This window comes from Ceratotherium simum, chromosome 21, assembly GCF_057802395.1.
Source record: "Ceratotherium simum simum isolate JZ-2026a chromosome 21, ASM5780239v1, whole genome shotgun sequence".
In the NCBI taxonomy this organism is placed as follows: Eukaryota; Metazoa; Chordata; class Mammalia; order Perissodactyla; family Rhinocerotidae; genus Ceratotherium; species Ceratotherium simum.
In genome coordinates, this window is record NC_141920.1 from 22,948,818 (window position 1) to 22,965,570 (window position 16,753).

The window sequence follows — 16,753 nt, forward strand, 5'->3', positions numbered from 1 at the left end:
AAGTACTTACTATGGGCCACATACCGGGATAAATGTTTTGTATGTATTACCTCACTTAATCCTCACAATAACCCTATGTTACAGGTGAGGAAACCAAGGTTCCAAGAGGCAAACTAACTGGATAAAGGTGATACAACCAATAAGTAGAGCCGGCATTCACACTAGTCTCAAACTGCGATGTAAAGTCCATGCTCTTAACTACTCTGCTACATCTCAGTCTTAAAGGTTTTAGTAGTTCAGAAGGCCCTTAGAGAACGTGGAATTTGTCATTGAGAAAACTGAGACTCGGAGAGGGGAAGGGACTTGGTCAAGGTCGCAGAGCAAATAGTAGAGGTGAGAAGAGGGCCTGTCTGTCCTAATGTCCAGTGGTTCTCCCCACTAAACCATGGAACTTTACGTAGTACGGAGGCCTCATCCGATGTCTGTCTTTCCGTATTAGACTCGGACGTCTCTGACATCCCTGAACTCCCTCAGGAATCCCTCGCAGATAGCTTCAGACACCCGACCCACCAGGGCCCCCTCGGCAAGCTCATTGTTGAGAGGCTGATCCAATCCATCCGGGAGTTTTTTGATGGTGCGCTAAAGGTATGTACAAGCAATCTTTAGGGGTTATCCAACTTAGTCCTCCATTTTAACAAATATTTTAAACATTTATTATTTCCTTATTATATAAATAATTTATATTATGGGCCATAAAATGTATTTATATTTATACTTTAATGTTTATTTTTATATTTATAATAAATATATTTATATATATTTATAAACTTTATACTTATAAAAATTATAAAAATCCCTATAAAAACAAAGAAAACCATAGTAAAAATTAAAAGTTAATCTTCCAGGGCCGGCCCCGTGGCTTAGCAGTTAAGTGCGCACGCTCCGCTGCTGGTGGCCCGGGTTCAGATCCCGGGCGAGCACCGATGCACCGCTTCTCCGGCCACGCTGAGGCCGCGTCCCACATACAGCAACTAGAAGGATGTGCAACTGTGACATACAACTATCTAGTGGGGCTTTGGGGGAAAAATAAATAAATAAAATTCAAAAAAAAATAAAAGTTAATCTTCCCTAATCCCACTCTCCTGAGATAACTACTGTTAACATTTTGGTATATATATTTTCAGACTTTTTCTATGCATACAAATGCATGTAATTGTAGAAAAATAAACATCAGAGATGGTGGGAGAAAAAATTTTTTTAGGTCCATAACTATAAATCCATATTATGCTGCTTAATACAGTATTCCATTGTTTAGGTGAAACATTCATTCATTCATTCATTCTATGAGAGCATATAACAGAAGAATTTGTCTTAACCTGGGGGTAAGGGAAGGCATCTATGAGGAAGCAACCCTTAAGCTCGGATCTGAGGAATGAATACGAGAAACTAGAAGTTAGAGTTGGAGGGAGTGTTCCAGAAATAGGGAATGGTATGTTTAACAACCTTGTGGTGGAATGGAGCAGAGCATGTTTGGTGAACTCAAAGAAGCCTAGTATGTTTAAATCATAGTGTTGAAGGTATCTGTCATTTGTCAACAGGCACTTAGGTTGTTTCCATGTTTTGGCTATTGTGAATAATGCTGCAATGAACGTGGGAGTGTAGATATTTCTTTGAAATCCAGATTTCATTTCCTTTGGATATATACATGAATGTTTTTGGTTTATGAAAATTCATCAAGCTTTACATTTTATCTATGTATAATGCCAATAAAATTTTTTTTTTTTTTGGCAAGGAAGATTAGCCCTGAACTAACCTCCCTTGCCAATCTTCCTCTATTTTATATGTGGGAAGCCTGCCACAGCATGGTTTGATAAGCGGTGCATAGGTCCACGCCTGGGATCCGAACCTGTGAACCCCAGGCCGCCAAACCAGGGTACACAAACTTAACCACTACGCCACTGGGCTGGCCCTGCCAATAAAACAATTTTTAAGAACACTTAAAGCCAGAACGTTGGTCTTCACTTTTGACTCGACCATTCTTTATTCTTCATGTCAGCAGGGCTTTATAAAGAATTTCTTTGTAATTAATGAAGGGCTTGGGTTGCTGCAGTGAATTGAAAAAAGTCCATTCCCTGCCTTCACCTGAATCCACAGCCAGTCAGGGAAATAGATAAATAAGATGGTAATTCTGTCAGAGTATGACAAATGCCACGATAGCAATATATGCATTTGGTTTATGGATACACTTAGGAAGGGCACCCTGCTTCAGGAGAAAATGCATGATCCACGTCTTAAAGGACATATAGATTTTAGTCAGTAAACAAAAAGAAGTATAGAGAATTCAGAAGATGCAAAGGCCCAGAAGCAAGACAGGGCAGCATAAAAGTTAATTTGGCTAAAGCTCAAAATGCTGGGGGCCAAGGCAAGAGATGAATTTGAAAAGGTTAGCTAGGGTCACATTGGGAAGGGCCTTGGCCTCCATGGGTGCCGTTGAAAGATTTCAATAGGGAGTGACCTTATCAAATTTGCGTTTTATAAAGATGGATCTGGTGATGGCTGGGGGATTAGATTGGAGGGGGCAAAACTGGAGCAGGGAAACCCAGTGTTGGATCGTTACACTAATTCAGGTGAGAGAGAGTCAGGCCATGAGGTCAACTTCTTGCTAGATACTGCTACTTGCTGTCCAGAGAGCTTATACCAGTTTATACCATCTATATGCGGGGCGGGGGTGGGGGAGGATGCTAGAAGAAGTTTTCTCAAATTTGTGAAATTATTGGTCTCTTTTCTTCTTATGCGTTATTTTTTCAAAGTTCCTGTGATATAAAACTTTCTTGCTTTTATCATCAGAAAAGGAGAATAATACAAAAGAGATTTGATTCTTCAAATCAGAACTTGCATTTTAATAGGAAATCTTAAAGACTCAAAATAATGAATCTTTAATGACATCAAGAGAGCTAGAAGTAGCAACATCAGAGGTCACCTTTAGGAAGCTTAATCAGGGTATAGCAGTATACAGGGTGGGTGGTGCGGAAGCAAAGACTAAAGGTGGGGAGAGCCGTTATGGAGCACTTAGTAATCTAGCTGAGTGGGAAAATGAGGTCCCAGACCCAGGCAGGGCCAGTAGACAAGGAATTTCATTCCTCTGTAATTTATTCATTCCTTATAAGGAATGATAATATAAAAGACTGATATTGGATTGAATGAGATATCAGATGTTTAAAACATTCCAAATAACTTTTCAAAAGCCCTCTACAATTATCAAATGAGATTATAATGTATAATTGTTTTTATTGTTTTTTCCACAAATTCAGACTGAACTTGAGAAGCTGACATTCCTAAGATCTTTGTCTTCTCTCAGCCAAACTTTACCCTATGATGAAACCACAGAATCATTCATTCACAGCCACATAGCAGACATTGTGCATATCCTAAATGTAAGTATTGTGACCTTATCACAAATTATCAGGACCATGCAAATTCAGTGACTTGGCTAACGAATTTTTGGTGGCTTCACCTACATTATCAATTCCCTTAACCTCTTCTCATATCAGTATCTCTGCATAGAGGAGAAATACTCAGGGGTACTCCACAATATAATCACTCTTGAAAACCAATTAAAAGAGGGGTAGAAAGGAGAGGAGTAACATTTAAATTTCTCGGTAAGGACAGTGCTGCATGGCATTAATCAAGCACTGGTTCTGAGGCAGAGTCTATAATCATGCCCCAGTTCAAGTGCCAGCTCTGCCTTTTTCTAGCTGTGTGACTTTGGGAAACTACTTAACTTCTCAGTGCCTCAGTTTCCTCATCTATAAAATAACAGCTGTATCTACTTCACAGAGCTATTAAGAGCATTAAGTAAGAAATAAATCTAAGCCACGTAGCATGATACCTAACACGTATTTTGCATATGAGAAACATGATTGTATCCTTTCTAGTATTGTATTTTATCCTATTTGTACTTAAGTCCAGCCATACTCTGCCACTAACTCATTCATTCATTGCCTTGTTAAGTGCCTGACAGTTCCAGACAATGTCCTGGGACACTACAAAGACAAGGAAGACATATCCCTGTTCCTGCAGCCCAAGCAAAGTGTAGTCAAGTGTCATAGAGACTGTGACAAAAATTTAAATAGGTCTAGTGAGGGCACAAAGGAGTGAGTGAGTGGTCAATTCCGTGTCAAGTGATCCAGAAGGGCTTTACAAAGGAGTTGATACACTCAAGCAAATACTTAACTGATCGATGCTTTAGTTTTCTCATCTGTGAAATGTCCCCTTCTGTTTTTCTAAAGCTCTAAAGTTCTGAATCTGAGATTTCTTACAGACTCCAGGAAAATGAGCACTTCTTTTTTAATCCACAGATCTGTAAGGCTGATTAGATTGATGATTAGTTGTCAGAATTGAAAGCTAACCAGCTAACAGGTTTAATAATAATTAATAATAATCCAGACATTATCAAGGATCTTCTGTATCTAGAACACCATGGTGCTTTGATAAAGGATACAGATTTCCTGGAAGTATTAATCCTTGCCCTCCAAGGGTGTACAATCCATTTGGAAGTGACCACACCTCATAAATAGATTGAGAACTATTCCAAATAATACATCAAGTGGAACAGAATGATACAATGCAGATTTGAGAATGAATGCAGCTTTCTACTTGACTACACTCCACGGAAAGAGAGTTAGCAGCAGCCATGGGACTCAGCCAAAATGGCATGATTCTCAAGTCCCACTTCCACAAGAATTGGCAGCATTGAGTTGCTACATAAGGTTCAACCAGCCAGCTCAGAAGATCCACAAATGCAAGTCTCAAACAGCAAAAGCACACTGAATTTCCCCATGCTCTGCGTCTGGATCTGTCTAGCCAGTAGTAAAATACCCACTGTCAGGTATCAACCGAAGTTTGGCCTGGCAAGGGGTTCAGCTTAGAAGAGTTAAGGGTAGTTGGTGTCCATGAGAGAATTGCATCATTGTACAAGTCTATGAAGTCCTTGTAAGCCCTTGTGCAGGAGCTAAAAGAGTGTGGCTCCCAACAACCAGGAGAAGAGGTGACCCAGAGGAGAGGCACTTCTGCTGAGGAACCCACAAGGAGGAGAAAGCCAGGGTCCTTATAAAGAAAGAAGAATTTTAAGGCATTTGCCAGTCTTCTTATGACCCATGCTAATGCATGGTTCTTCAGTATCCAAATAAAAAGAGCCAAGAAAGCTAAGAACAGAATATGGAAAGGAAGGGGAAAAAAGTCTGTTACAATACTTCACCAAAGAAGATTTATAAATAAGCACATGAAAAGATGCTCCATCATTGTGATTAGGGAAGGGAAATTAAAACCACAATGAGATTCAACTGTACAACCACTAGAATGGCTGAAATAAAAAAGAAAGATAATACCAGTGTTGGATATGGTGCAACTAAAACTCTCATACACTGCTGGTGGGAATGTAAAATGCACAACCACTTTGGAAAACAGTTTGTCAGTCTCTTAAACATACACTTAACATATGACCCAGCAATTCCACTCCTAGGTAAAATGAAGCATATGTCTACATAAAGATATGTACATAAACGTTCATAGCAGCTCTATTTATAATAGCTGGATACTGGAAACAACCCAAATGTCCATCAGCAGATGAATGGATAAACAAATTGTGGTGTATCCACACAATGGAATACTACCCAGCAATAAAAAGGAATGAACTGTTGATACACGCTACAACTTGGATAAATCTCAAAATAATTATGCTGAATGAAAGAAACCAGACAAAAAAGGGACTATACTATGTGATTCCATTTATATAAAATTATAGAAAATGCAAACTTATGTACAGTGACATCAGATCAGTGGTTGCCTGAAGATGGAGTAGAGTAGAGTAGGAAGAGCAGGAGGGAGAAATGACAAAGTAGCCCAAAAAAACTTTTGGGAGTAATCCATATGTTCATTATCTTGATTGTGGTGATGGTTTCATGGATGTATACATATGTCAGAAATCATCAAACTATACACTTTAAATATGTAGTTTTTGGTGTATCTGTTACCTCAAAATCAAAAAAGCTGCAAAAAAATCTGTTGAGAACTTTAACAGAAAAGAAAAAAATGCAATGGCAACTGGGATATAGCGTTAAGTAATGACAAGATTGGGGTGAAATTAATCCAGCTAGATCTCCTGATCTAAGACTTGAAGGAGGTGGTGGAGAGGGTTGACAGAAGAGAGAAGGGACCTGCGGGTAGGGGTTTTGAATGGTAAATTACTACCTGGCTATGCCAAGGCCAGGGTTCTGCATCCTGCAATATGGCAGAGTGGCCAGGGGGATGGTCTTTAGATGCTGTTGTTGCCCGACAGCAGACACGGGCACCAAGACCTGCTGTAATAGAATTTTAATGTAGCCAGATTTGTCCTTAGCGCCTCTTGATTCTCCTCTGCCAGCTTGAGACTCTACCCTAATTCTGTATCTGGGGTCCTCCACAAAACCCTACTACTATGTTGTTGTTTGGTGAATAGTTAAAGGGTACACTCAGCATTGAGGAGGCACTGTATTATTTGGGCAGCGAGGCAGGAAATAGGTGATAATGAGGTTTCAGGAAGACTCTTCAGTGATATGGATAATAAATGCTGAAGGAGTTCAGAGGATAGACAGTTCATGGTGGACTGAACTAATATGAAAAGACTCTGTCCAGTTGTCCTAGTGAGAGTCTGAGCTCCCTGAAGCAGAAAGGTGGAGAGGAAAGGGAGCTGTTTTAGGAATCAGAAGACACAATTTCTAGTTCCATTCTGTCAAGCACAACCTGTGTGGTCTTAGACAAATCACTTAGTTTCTCTGAACCTCTAGCTCCACCCGGAAAATGGAGATAGTTATATCTGTCTGCCTTTCATTAAGACCTATAGAAAAATGTCTCATTTTGTTAAGATTGGTTAAGATTCTTCTTGGGGCAAGCAACAAAAATCAACTCTGGCTCGCTTAGATTAAAAACAAACAAAAAGGATGCTGGGATACAGTTTGCTCAAAAGGATGCTAAGGAAGAAGGTTAACAATCAAGCCTCCAGAAGAGCATGTTCCAGGACAGCTCCAGGGGTTTCACAGACAGGGGCTGCTCTGCCATCACTGTGACTCAAACCTTCAGCATCTCCCAGTCTGTCACTCTAAAATTCCAAATTCTGGGAGACAGAATCTGATTAGCCCAGACTGGGTCTATTCTCTACTCTTGCATCAATCAGTATATCTAAGGCAGCATCATATAGTAATGAAATGACTTCTGGGTGTCCCTCCCTGTGTATGGGAGGCAGTTCCCAAAGAAGGGGTGATTGCTGTGATCTGAGTAGTTACCCCGAGAGGTTCCTACTACACCAATACTTTACAAACAAAAATAGCCTCTCACTTCTGAGTTCCCCATAGTGGTTAGCATAATTGTGAACAAATAATAAGCCTTTCATACTTGATTAAACTGATTTAAAAAAGTTTATTCTGGCAGAAGTGGTCAAGTAGATTGAAGCCAGAGGGATTGCAGGCCTGGTGATTTAGCTAAGAGGCCCTGCCTTCATCCACATGTGAGGTGTATGGCTGCAGGAATGGACAATCAGGAACTGTGCAGAGCAAGGAGTAGCTATTGCCGTGATTGATTGGATGTGGGAAGTGAATAAAGGAGAAAAAAAGTCATAAACCATCTTTTTAATGAGCCCTGGGAAAGGGCACCATTGACAGCAATTGAAGGCTGGGAAGGTATGTTCTTTGGAGGGGAAGATGAACTCACCACTTTTTTACACCAAACTGCTGGGTATAGCTATGATCTTAGTGGTGAGCCCCTTGAGATAACTAGATTTGGGCAAGTAAAGCCCCAGGAGGCTGAAGGCAGAGTCTTATGCTTTGTCCCTTCCAGACTATAAAGCCATAAAAATAAGTGAGCTCCTAGAGGAGGTAAGGAAGAAGAGCAGCAAGCCACCAGCAAGAGCTGACCAGAGTTGGAAAATGAGAAGAGAAAGAGAAAACTCAGAAAGGGGCAAGAAAGAGAACCCGGGAGTATTTATTGAGCACTGCCTCCTGGGCACTATCCTAAGTTCCTAGTGAGGTCTTTTTGATGGCAGGTAAGAGAAATCCACTAGAGGCAGCTGAAACACAAAGGGGAGATTTGTTCTTAGGATAACTGAATGTTTCCCAGAATTCTATGACAGGAAGAGCGGCCTGTTCCAGGAAGGGAATGAAACCAGAAAAAAAAATTTCACAAACTCAGTGAGAACTTTCTCTCCCTCTCTTATCTTTGCTTCTGTGTATGCATTTCCATTTCTCCCTCTCTCTTCCCAAAATTGGCTCTCTGTTACCTTGTCATTAGGGCCCAGTGCTCCCAAATTTTAACTTTCCTTTTAGTAGATCCGCCAGACTGATACTGAAGCTGTTTGTCTCAATTCCAGATTCCTGAGAGACAGAATCTGATTGACCTTGATGTCTACTCCTGGACAGATGAGCTGTGACTAGCAGGACAGAACGACTTAGCAGAAACATGGCTGTGAGGTGCCCATTCCTGTGGGCCGGGGGCAGTTTCCAGAGAGGCTGGGTGGACAATCCAGTAAGGCTTCCACTGTAACCATTTACATTTGCTCATCAACTCCCTGAGATATATCTCATTTCCTCCATACACATAAGGAAACTCAGGCACAAGGAAGTTAAATAATGCATTCAGGGTCACACAGTGAATGAGTGGCAGAGCCAGTGCTCAAACCCAGGTGCTGTCTAGCTCCAAAGCCTCTGTTTTTTTCTATCACTCTGCAGATTTTTCCAGCAGAACAAGGCAACTTTCCCTCTGCCAATTTGAAATTTGGAAAGCTATTCCTTTTCTAGGACAAGTAACATAATTATATTAGGCACTATAGTAGAGATGCTGGTGTAGTAGAAAGAGGAATTAGGTTGCCTAAACTGGAAATAATCATTAGTAATAAAAATAATGAATAACAGACACTATCTAAGAGTTATTGAGGGCTCTTAGGTGTTATTAATTAGCTCATTTAGTACTCACAACCACTCCATGAAGGTAAGTAGTACCATTATCTTGTGTTACAGATGGGGAAACTGAGGTACTGGGAGGTTAAATAACTTGTGTCAGCTCAAACAGCTGTTAAGAGGCAGAGCCAGGCCTCGGGATCTGGCTCCAGAGAATAAACTAGCCTGGCCACTGTCCTGTTGCCAGTCCTGTGGAACCAAGGAGCAGGGCCCACTGAAGGGCTTGCTCTTGTTCTTGCAGGCCTCCCACATCTCTGATCACCTGGCCTCATGACTTGGCAAATTCTCGACTCTCTAAAGTTCTTTCCCTCTCATTGCAGAGGCTGGTGGAAGAGGAACCCCTGCATTCTCTCTTCAGCCCTATGCGCCAGGAGGTCTTTGTCACCATCACTGACCTCAGGTGATGCCAACATGCCCCACATATGCATCCTGGTTCCTCATTCAGAGCCAATACCAGAGCCAACATGTTCCATATTTTGAACTTCTGAAAACTATTTAGATAGGAAAGGGGAAGCCAAATCCATGTTTTTCTGTAAGAACTTTGACTTCATATATGCTGCCATCTATATCTGAAAGACCTTATTGGAACCTCTTTGGAGTTCAGTTTTGTCCAAAGTATATTCAGTGGAAAGTTACTCCCATATATGCTTCATGACATTAGAATACCATGGTCCAAGAAGTTTGGAAGGGCTGCCTGCAATTTACCTCCCTTGGAGGTTTGTACCACACATTAACTGATTAAAGGTCCCAAGAAGTCCTGTAGCTAAGAAGTTTTTTTAACTTAGTTTAACCCACTATTCCCCAAACTAACAAACATTCAGCAGAACACACTTTGGAAAATCGTGGTTTACTATGTTAGATTGTAGCAGGCTTCCCTCTCTGGTTGAACTGGAGGAAGCCTGGAAGGATGTCACTCCAGTGACCTCTTGGGGAGGTGAGGAGGGAAAGGGAAGAAGGATGGAGGCTCTGAGCCTGAAACTCTTTCTCTAACCTTTTGTGAGATTTATCTAAACAGACTGACAAGCATGCCATTTATCTTTTCCGTCAGAAGGATATACCAATCAGTCTACCCTTTCCTTTTGGGTTGCTTTGATCCCTACTTATCAATGTCAAATCAAATTCTTCCCAAACTGTCTTTTCTTTTTTTCTTTTTTGTTGCTGATGAAGATTGGCCCTGAACTAACATCCATGCCCATCCTCCTCTATTTTTTGTATGTGGGATACCACCACAGCATGGCTTGATGAGCGGTGCGTAGGTCTGCACCTGGGATTCGAACCTGTGAACCCTGGGCTGCCAAAGCGGAGCGTGTGCACTTAACCACTATGCCACCGGGCCGGCCTCTCAAACTGTCTTTTCTTAGTTACCAAGATGTCCATTTGCTGTTTGGCTCTGAAGATAGAACTGACTTGTTCAGTCTTATCATGAAAAGTATAATCACTCTGCCATCTGTAAAGACTCTTACCCAGCTACAGGACATCATGCCAAGTGGGCCCTACAACTCAGAGGTAACTCCTGCTTTGGTTTGATAACTTGTCATCCACAGGGTCAGCTGATCTTGGCCTTTTGAGAATGCATTTAATTTTTTGGAACTAGCCAAAAACCATTTAAGCCAAGTCTAGTGAATAAAATAGATAGTTAAATTAAATAGCTTTTTTTCCTGTTTATTTTGTCTTCTTTCTTTTTTCTTTCTTCCCTCCTTCCTTGCTTTTGGCTCTAAAATAAAGTGGGAGTTGTTGGGGCACAGGGCAAGGCCACCCTAAAATATCCCACGATGGCATATTGATTACTTTAAATTAAAGTTACTTGTTTTGGCCCTCTCTCTGCTCCCCCTAGAAGCAGGAAGTAAATCTCTCACATGAGGGGTATTCTCCCCATACCAGGAGATATAGACATCCTTGTCACCAGAGCTAGGAAACTCAGGGCTGAGAAGCCTGTATAAACAAACCTTGTTATTTTCACTAATTTACTACCTCAAGCCTAAACTCTGCTTAAATTCCTTACTAATTACATACCCCAAACCTAAGTTTCTTTGTGCTGTCAGTTACTCACAAATGTATTATTTCTTTGTGTAAAAAAGATATATAAACTGCCTGCTTTGTTCACTCTCTGAGCATCATTTTTATGATGATCTCCCATATATGCATATTAAATTGTTTTTTTCTTTGTTAATCTGGTCTGGTGTCAATTTGATTATAATAATAGCCCTAAGAAATCAAGTGGGGTAAGAGGGGGAATTTCTTCCTCCCCGACAGAGTATTCATATACTTAGAAGATATTTAGGGTTACCATGTGCTAAGCATCATGATAGGCAACAGAAATACAACAGTACACACTCATCCGGGGAGCTTACATCCTTGTGCAGAGATACAAACTGCTGATAAATATAATATCAGGTGGTAATAAGAGCTGTGAAAAAAATAAGACAGGGAAAGAGGAGGATGAAGAGTACTGTGGTTGGGAGGCACAGGGGCTTTTTCACATAGGGTGGTCAGAGAAAGCCTTCCTGATGAGATGACAGTGGAAGAGAGGGGGTGTGGATATCTCTGGAGGAGAAGCTTTCAGGCAGAGAGAAGGGAAAGTGTAAAGTCCTTGATTTTCTTCTGCAGCTAGTAAACCAGTTGGTAAAGCAGTTGCCAAAGGGAACTTGGTTCTCCTTTGTTTCAAGATATCAGAAAGAGTCACAAGTCAAACTTGTATCTTGATGACCCTAAATAATTCCCTAAATGTAGTGAGAATCAGTTAACTGTGTTCCCAGTAATGCTGAGGTGTCCATTTAATGTGAATATATGTTGTTTCACCTCAGGTCACGAACTGCCTACCAGTACTTTTACACTTCGTTCTGCACCTTGAGTAAAGTCTCCAGATAATGAGCCTTAAAAGTGTACAGTGCTTGGGGAACTTCCTATAGGGGGCGTCGCTGATCCTGTGCCTTTTCAGTGTCTCTACAGGCAGACGTTTCAGGCATTCTCGGAGATGCTCCAGAGTTTGGTGGTAAAAGACCCACATTTGGAAAATCTTGACACCATTTTTAAGGTAAACACAATATCAGGAGAGAATGGGAAACTATTCTTATTAACTGGTGAAAATGGAAGAAGAAAATGTGGAAGGATTAAGTTTTAAGAGAGAGCATAAGAGTTAAGAGGATCAGCTATCAATTTTGAGTCAGACTTGGGTTCAAATTCTGACTCTGCCATTCATTGGTTATAAATTCAGCAAGGAATGTAATCTCTCAGTCTTATTTCTTCACCTTTAAGTTGAGATAATAATTACTGTGAGTATTGAATAAATGGCCTTCAATAGAGGGTTTAAATGGTTGCTATGATTATTCTTTAAATTATTTTTGCTTTCTACCATAGAAGGGTTTCAGTCAGTGACCAGAGAACAGAGTCAGCCTCATGAATGAGTAAATAGGCAGCTGCCTACCAGGCAAGATTCAAAGGTCTTTAATAACCACCTGCTCCCACTTATACCAGTTCCAGTATATGCTCTTCCATCATTAGGGATTTATTCACTGAGTGCATTTACTGCAGTTCAAGCAGCTTGCTCTCTTGCCCCTTTTAAGATGCAGATATCCCAGAAAGGATAACCCCTGAGACTATTATTAATCATTTGTGTGTAAGTAAAGATGGACATTTATCTTTGCCACAACGAACCTTAACATTATTTCTCATTCCTCTTCTATTTGTACATCAACACTCCAGCCAGATTGGGTTTCTCTCCTTTATCTCGTTGTGCCCTGTACTTTCCTGCCTTGGCAGCTTAATTAAACTGTTTCTTCTCCCTGAAAAGCCACCTTCTTTATGAAGCTGCTACTCATGGATATTATCTTCTCCGTGAATCTTTTCCTGACTGTTCCAGGCAGATGCATTTTCTCCATCTTCAGAGTTCTTTAATAGCACGTCATTAATTTTCTTCCTTTCAGATTTCAGAAGGCTAAAAACATAGAGAAGAATAGAATAAATAATTGAAGGAAGTGGAATGAAGGGAAAACATGTCTAGAAAAGAAGCCCCTGTAGAAGCCAGACCACTGACCCTCTAGGTCTTTGTGCCGTTTGTCATCCCACCACTTTCATTTCAACCAAAACTGGTTTATCATTTAGGAAAATATTTTCAGACACAGTAGTGACATGTGGAACTTCTCTCTCCATATTTTCTTCCAAACAGAATAAAGGTGTTATCCCAGATCTTCCTGATAAACCATTTAGGCTCCCTTTATGTTTCACAGCACATGGACCCCTGGTTACAGTCAATCAAAGACCATGAGCGGGAACGGGCCACAGCCAGCATGGCTCAGGTTCTGAAGTGCTTATCCAGACATCTCAGCTTAAAGGTAAGCAGCCCTTCAGTTGCAGAGGAAGAAGGATCCGAAGCCATCCTATCGCTGCCTGTTTCCCCTCCTATTTGTGACTGCCCGAAATGGTGACTCCTTGGTGCTCAGGTAACATCGTAGCACTTAGCATTATTCACATATCTGCCGGTCTCCTAAAATTTGAGCAGCTTGAGGCCAGGTACTGTGTTTGTTAATCTTGCACACCTACTGCTTAGCGCAAGAGCTATAACATAACAATACAGTAAATGTTTTTGAATGAGTGAGTAAGTAAATGTCGCCTGAAAATATCTGAGGGCCCACAGTGGCCTAGTCTCTGTGCAGTGTTGTATTTGAAGTAATAAAGTCCAGCAGGCAAATGTAAGTACATCAATTTAAATATCTCCCAGCATCTCAAATAGTTCTATGGTACCCCTTTTTAAATCCTCTCATTTCTATCTTTCACTCTCTCACTTCTCAGTTGTTCTGAATCCTCTCCCATAACTCCTAAAAAGAACTCCCCAAAACTAAGATCCTCCTTCCCGCATCTATTCTTTTTTTCCTCTGTGAATCTCTTTCCTCTTTCCCAAGTAGATCTACTAGGCACTGGAGCTTCTCCTGTTCTCCATCCGTCATTTTTCTAGTCTGCATAATAAGGCCCAGGAATTGGAAGAGGAACTGGAGGTTGGGAATGCTAGATCCTATGCCAGAATTTTCCTTAGAGAATTTGTCCTTGATAAAAATATTCTAACAGTCATGCTTAAAGGGATGGCATTCTACTAACTTTCTTATTTCTCACAATGAAAATATATCCAAACTTTCCACCTCCGTACTGAAGTAAGTTCAGTTCCTCAAACTATGCTGCTTCCTTTTTTCTCTCTTTAGTCCATGAAAGCAAGTCACTTCTGGCCATTACTGACACCCTATTATTCTGTCTTCACTGACTACCCTATTGTTGGTATTCTAATAACAACAATGAATTGTTCTTCCTTCTGCATTCCTCAACCTCTAATTTTGGCTGCAGACTAAAGAAGAAAAGAGTTTCAAATGACTCTCTCCTATATAAAATCTCTCTCTAGGCCCTGGAGATCTTCCTTAGCGTTTTCTTCCTAGAGAGAATTGCTAATGTAGGGCTGCTTAACCTAGGTGCCTTTAGGGTCTGTGAACATCCAGACAGTTGTATGCAGAATTTTGTGTGGTACAGCCTTCTGAATTTTTCTGAGGAAGATCCATAGCTTTTCTTAAATCAACTTTATTGAGTTGTAATTTATATACAATGAAATCCACCCAATTTAAGTGTATAATTTTGACAAATGTATATTCCCTGGGTCCCTAACTTTTTGCATATTCTCAAGTAAACCTAAAAAGATAAAGAATTGAAAAAGAGATCGTTAAAGAACCACTTAGTCATCAGACTAGGAACATAATTCTCCAGTGGCCTTTTGTGTCTGAATAAAGTTTGGGATTTTTTTTATATTTTGTATAATTTTATTTATTTATTTTTTTCCCCCAAAGCCCCAGTAGATAGTTGTATGTCATAGCTGCACATCCTTCTAGTTGCTGTATGTGGGACACGGCCTCAGCATGGCCGGAGAAGCGGTGCGTCGGTGCGTGCCCAGGATCCGAACCTGGGCTGCCAGCAGCGGAGTGCACACACTTAACCGCTAAGCCACGGGGCCGGCCCCATATATTTTGAATTTAAATATGCTCATTATATAAAAATTTTAAAATATTTTTAAAAAGTAGAAGGAAGAAAAATTGTCTTGTTGTCATCCAGAGATAGCCACTGTTTAATTTTTATTTATTTCTTCTGAGTACTTTTTTGTGCATGAGTGTATTGGGATAGGGGCTTCCACTTCAGTTCCTTCCAATTTGTTGTCTATATGTAGCCAGTTATCTTCTTAAAACCCATGTCACTCTTTCTTTCTTTTTTTTTTTTGTGAGGAAGATCAGCCCTGAGCTAACATCCACGCCAATCCTCCTCTTTTTGCCGAGGAAGACTGGCCCTGAGCTAACATCTATTGCCAATCCTCCTTTTTTTCCCTTTTTCTCCCCAAAGCCCCAGTAGGTAGTTGTATGTCGTAGTTGCACATCCTTCTAGTTGCTGTATGTGGGACGCGGCCTCAGCATGGCCGGACAAGTGGTGCATCGGTGCGCACCCGGGATCCGAACCCAGGCCACCAGTAGCAGAGCATGCACACTTAACCGCTAAGCCACGGGGCCGGCCCCCCCATGTCACTCTTTTGATCCAATGATTTCCAGCTGTTCTTGAATACAAGGTCTTGTATGATCTAGCTTCTGCCTGCCTCTCTACACCCCCAAACTTAACTCCAGTCACACTGGCCTCTTTTAGCATATAAAGCTCTTTCTGCCTCATGGCCTTTGCACTTACTGCTTCCTCTGCTTGGAATGACCTTCCCCAACTCTTCTGTAGCTAACCTCTCCTCATTCTTTAGTGCTCAGTTCAAATGTTTCCGCCATATAATGCAAAGTGAAATAAGTCAGAGGGAGAAGGTCAAATACCGTATGATTTCCTTCATTAAGTAGTAGATAATAACAACAATAAACAAACACATAGGGACAGAGATTGGATTGGTGGTTACCAGAGGGGAAGGGGGGAGGTAGGAGGGTGAAAGGGATAATTCGGTACATGTGTGGGGTGATGGGTTGTAATTAGTATTTTGGTGGTGAACATGATGTAGTCCATGCAGAAATAGAAGTACAATGATGTACACCTGAAATTTTTGCAATGTTATAAACCAATGTTACTGCAATAAAAAAAAAAAAAAAAAAAAAAAATGTTTCCGCCTCAAAAAGGCCTTTGCTTACAAATAGATCTACTCTTGTTCTCTATCTCATCACTCTCTTTCCTTCCTAGGGCTTCTTAGGATCAGAGGTTAGCTTGTTTGATTATTTTTTTATTGACTTATTGCCTGTTTCCCTCTAATAGAATGTAAATTTCATCAGTGATGATGTTTGTCTTGTTCACTGCAGCATCCGCAGTGCCTGGCACAGAATATGCCACATGGTAGATGCTCAGTTCAATATTCATTGAATAAATGTAAGTCAGCTCATGTCCCTTCTCTGCTCAAAACCCTCCAGTGGCTAACTCTCCAATGCCTTACCATCTCACACAGAATAAAATCCAGAATTCTTATAATATTCTGTAAGTTGCTGTGCCGTCTGGCCCCATCCTCATCTATCTCCTATTTCTTTTGCTCTTGTTTACTTTGCTCCAGCCGACCTATCCTTCTTGTTCCTCAGAAACACCACACACACTCCCTTCTCTTTGCACTTGCTATTCTCTCTGCCTGGAATGCTTTTCTCCCAGTTATCTACATGGTTCAATTTCTCATTTCAACATTAGTGATGTCTTCCTTGACCATTCTAAAATAGCACTTCCTGTCCTTTTCTCCTGCATTTTTCTTCATCATAGCATGTATCACCATTTGATACATAATAAGTTTTACTTCTATGTTTGTTATTTTACATTCCTCCAACTAGAATATCACCTCCATGAGG

At 40.8% G+C, this 16,753-nt stretch overlaps 1 protein-coding gene across 12 annotated transcripts in view; it reads left to right on the top strand.

Moving 5' to 3' along the window:
* The window catches only part of MROH8 (maestro heat like repeat family member 8), a 54,782-nt gene that overhangs the window by 8,291 nt on the left and 29,738 nt on the right, over positions 1-16,753 (top strand). For 9 of the 12 annotated variants that reach the window (XM_087445295.1, XM_087445300.1, XM_087445304.1 and 6 more), the window contains 6 exons: positions 440-585; positions 3,252-3,374; positions 9,245-9,324; positions 10,286-10,430; positions 11,863-11,958; positions 13,151-13,255. In XM_087445295.1, the coding sequence (XP_087301421.1) occupies positions 440-585; positions 3,252-3,374; positions 9,245-9,324; positions 10,286-10,430; positions 11,863-11,958; positions 13,151-13,255 (695 nt within the window). The other 3 variants (XM_087445301.1, XM_087445302.1, XM_087445307.1) reach the window with 3 other exon arrangements.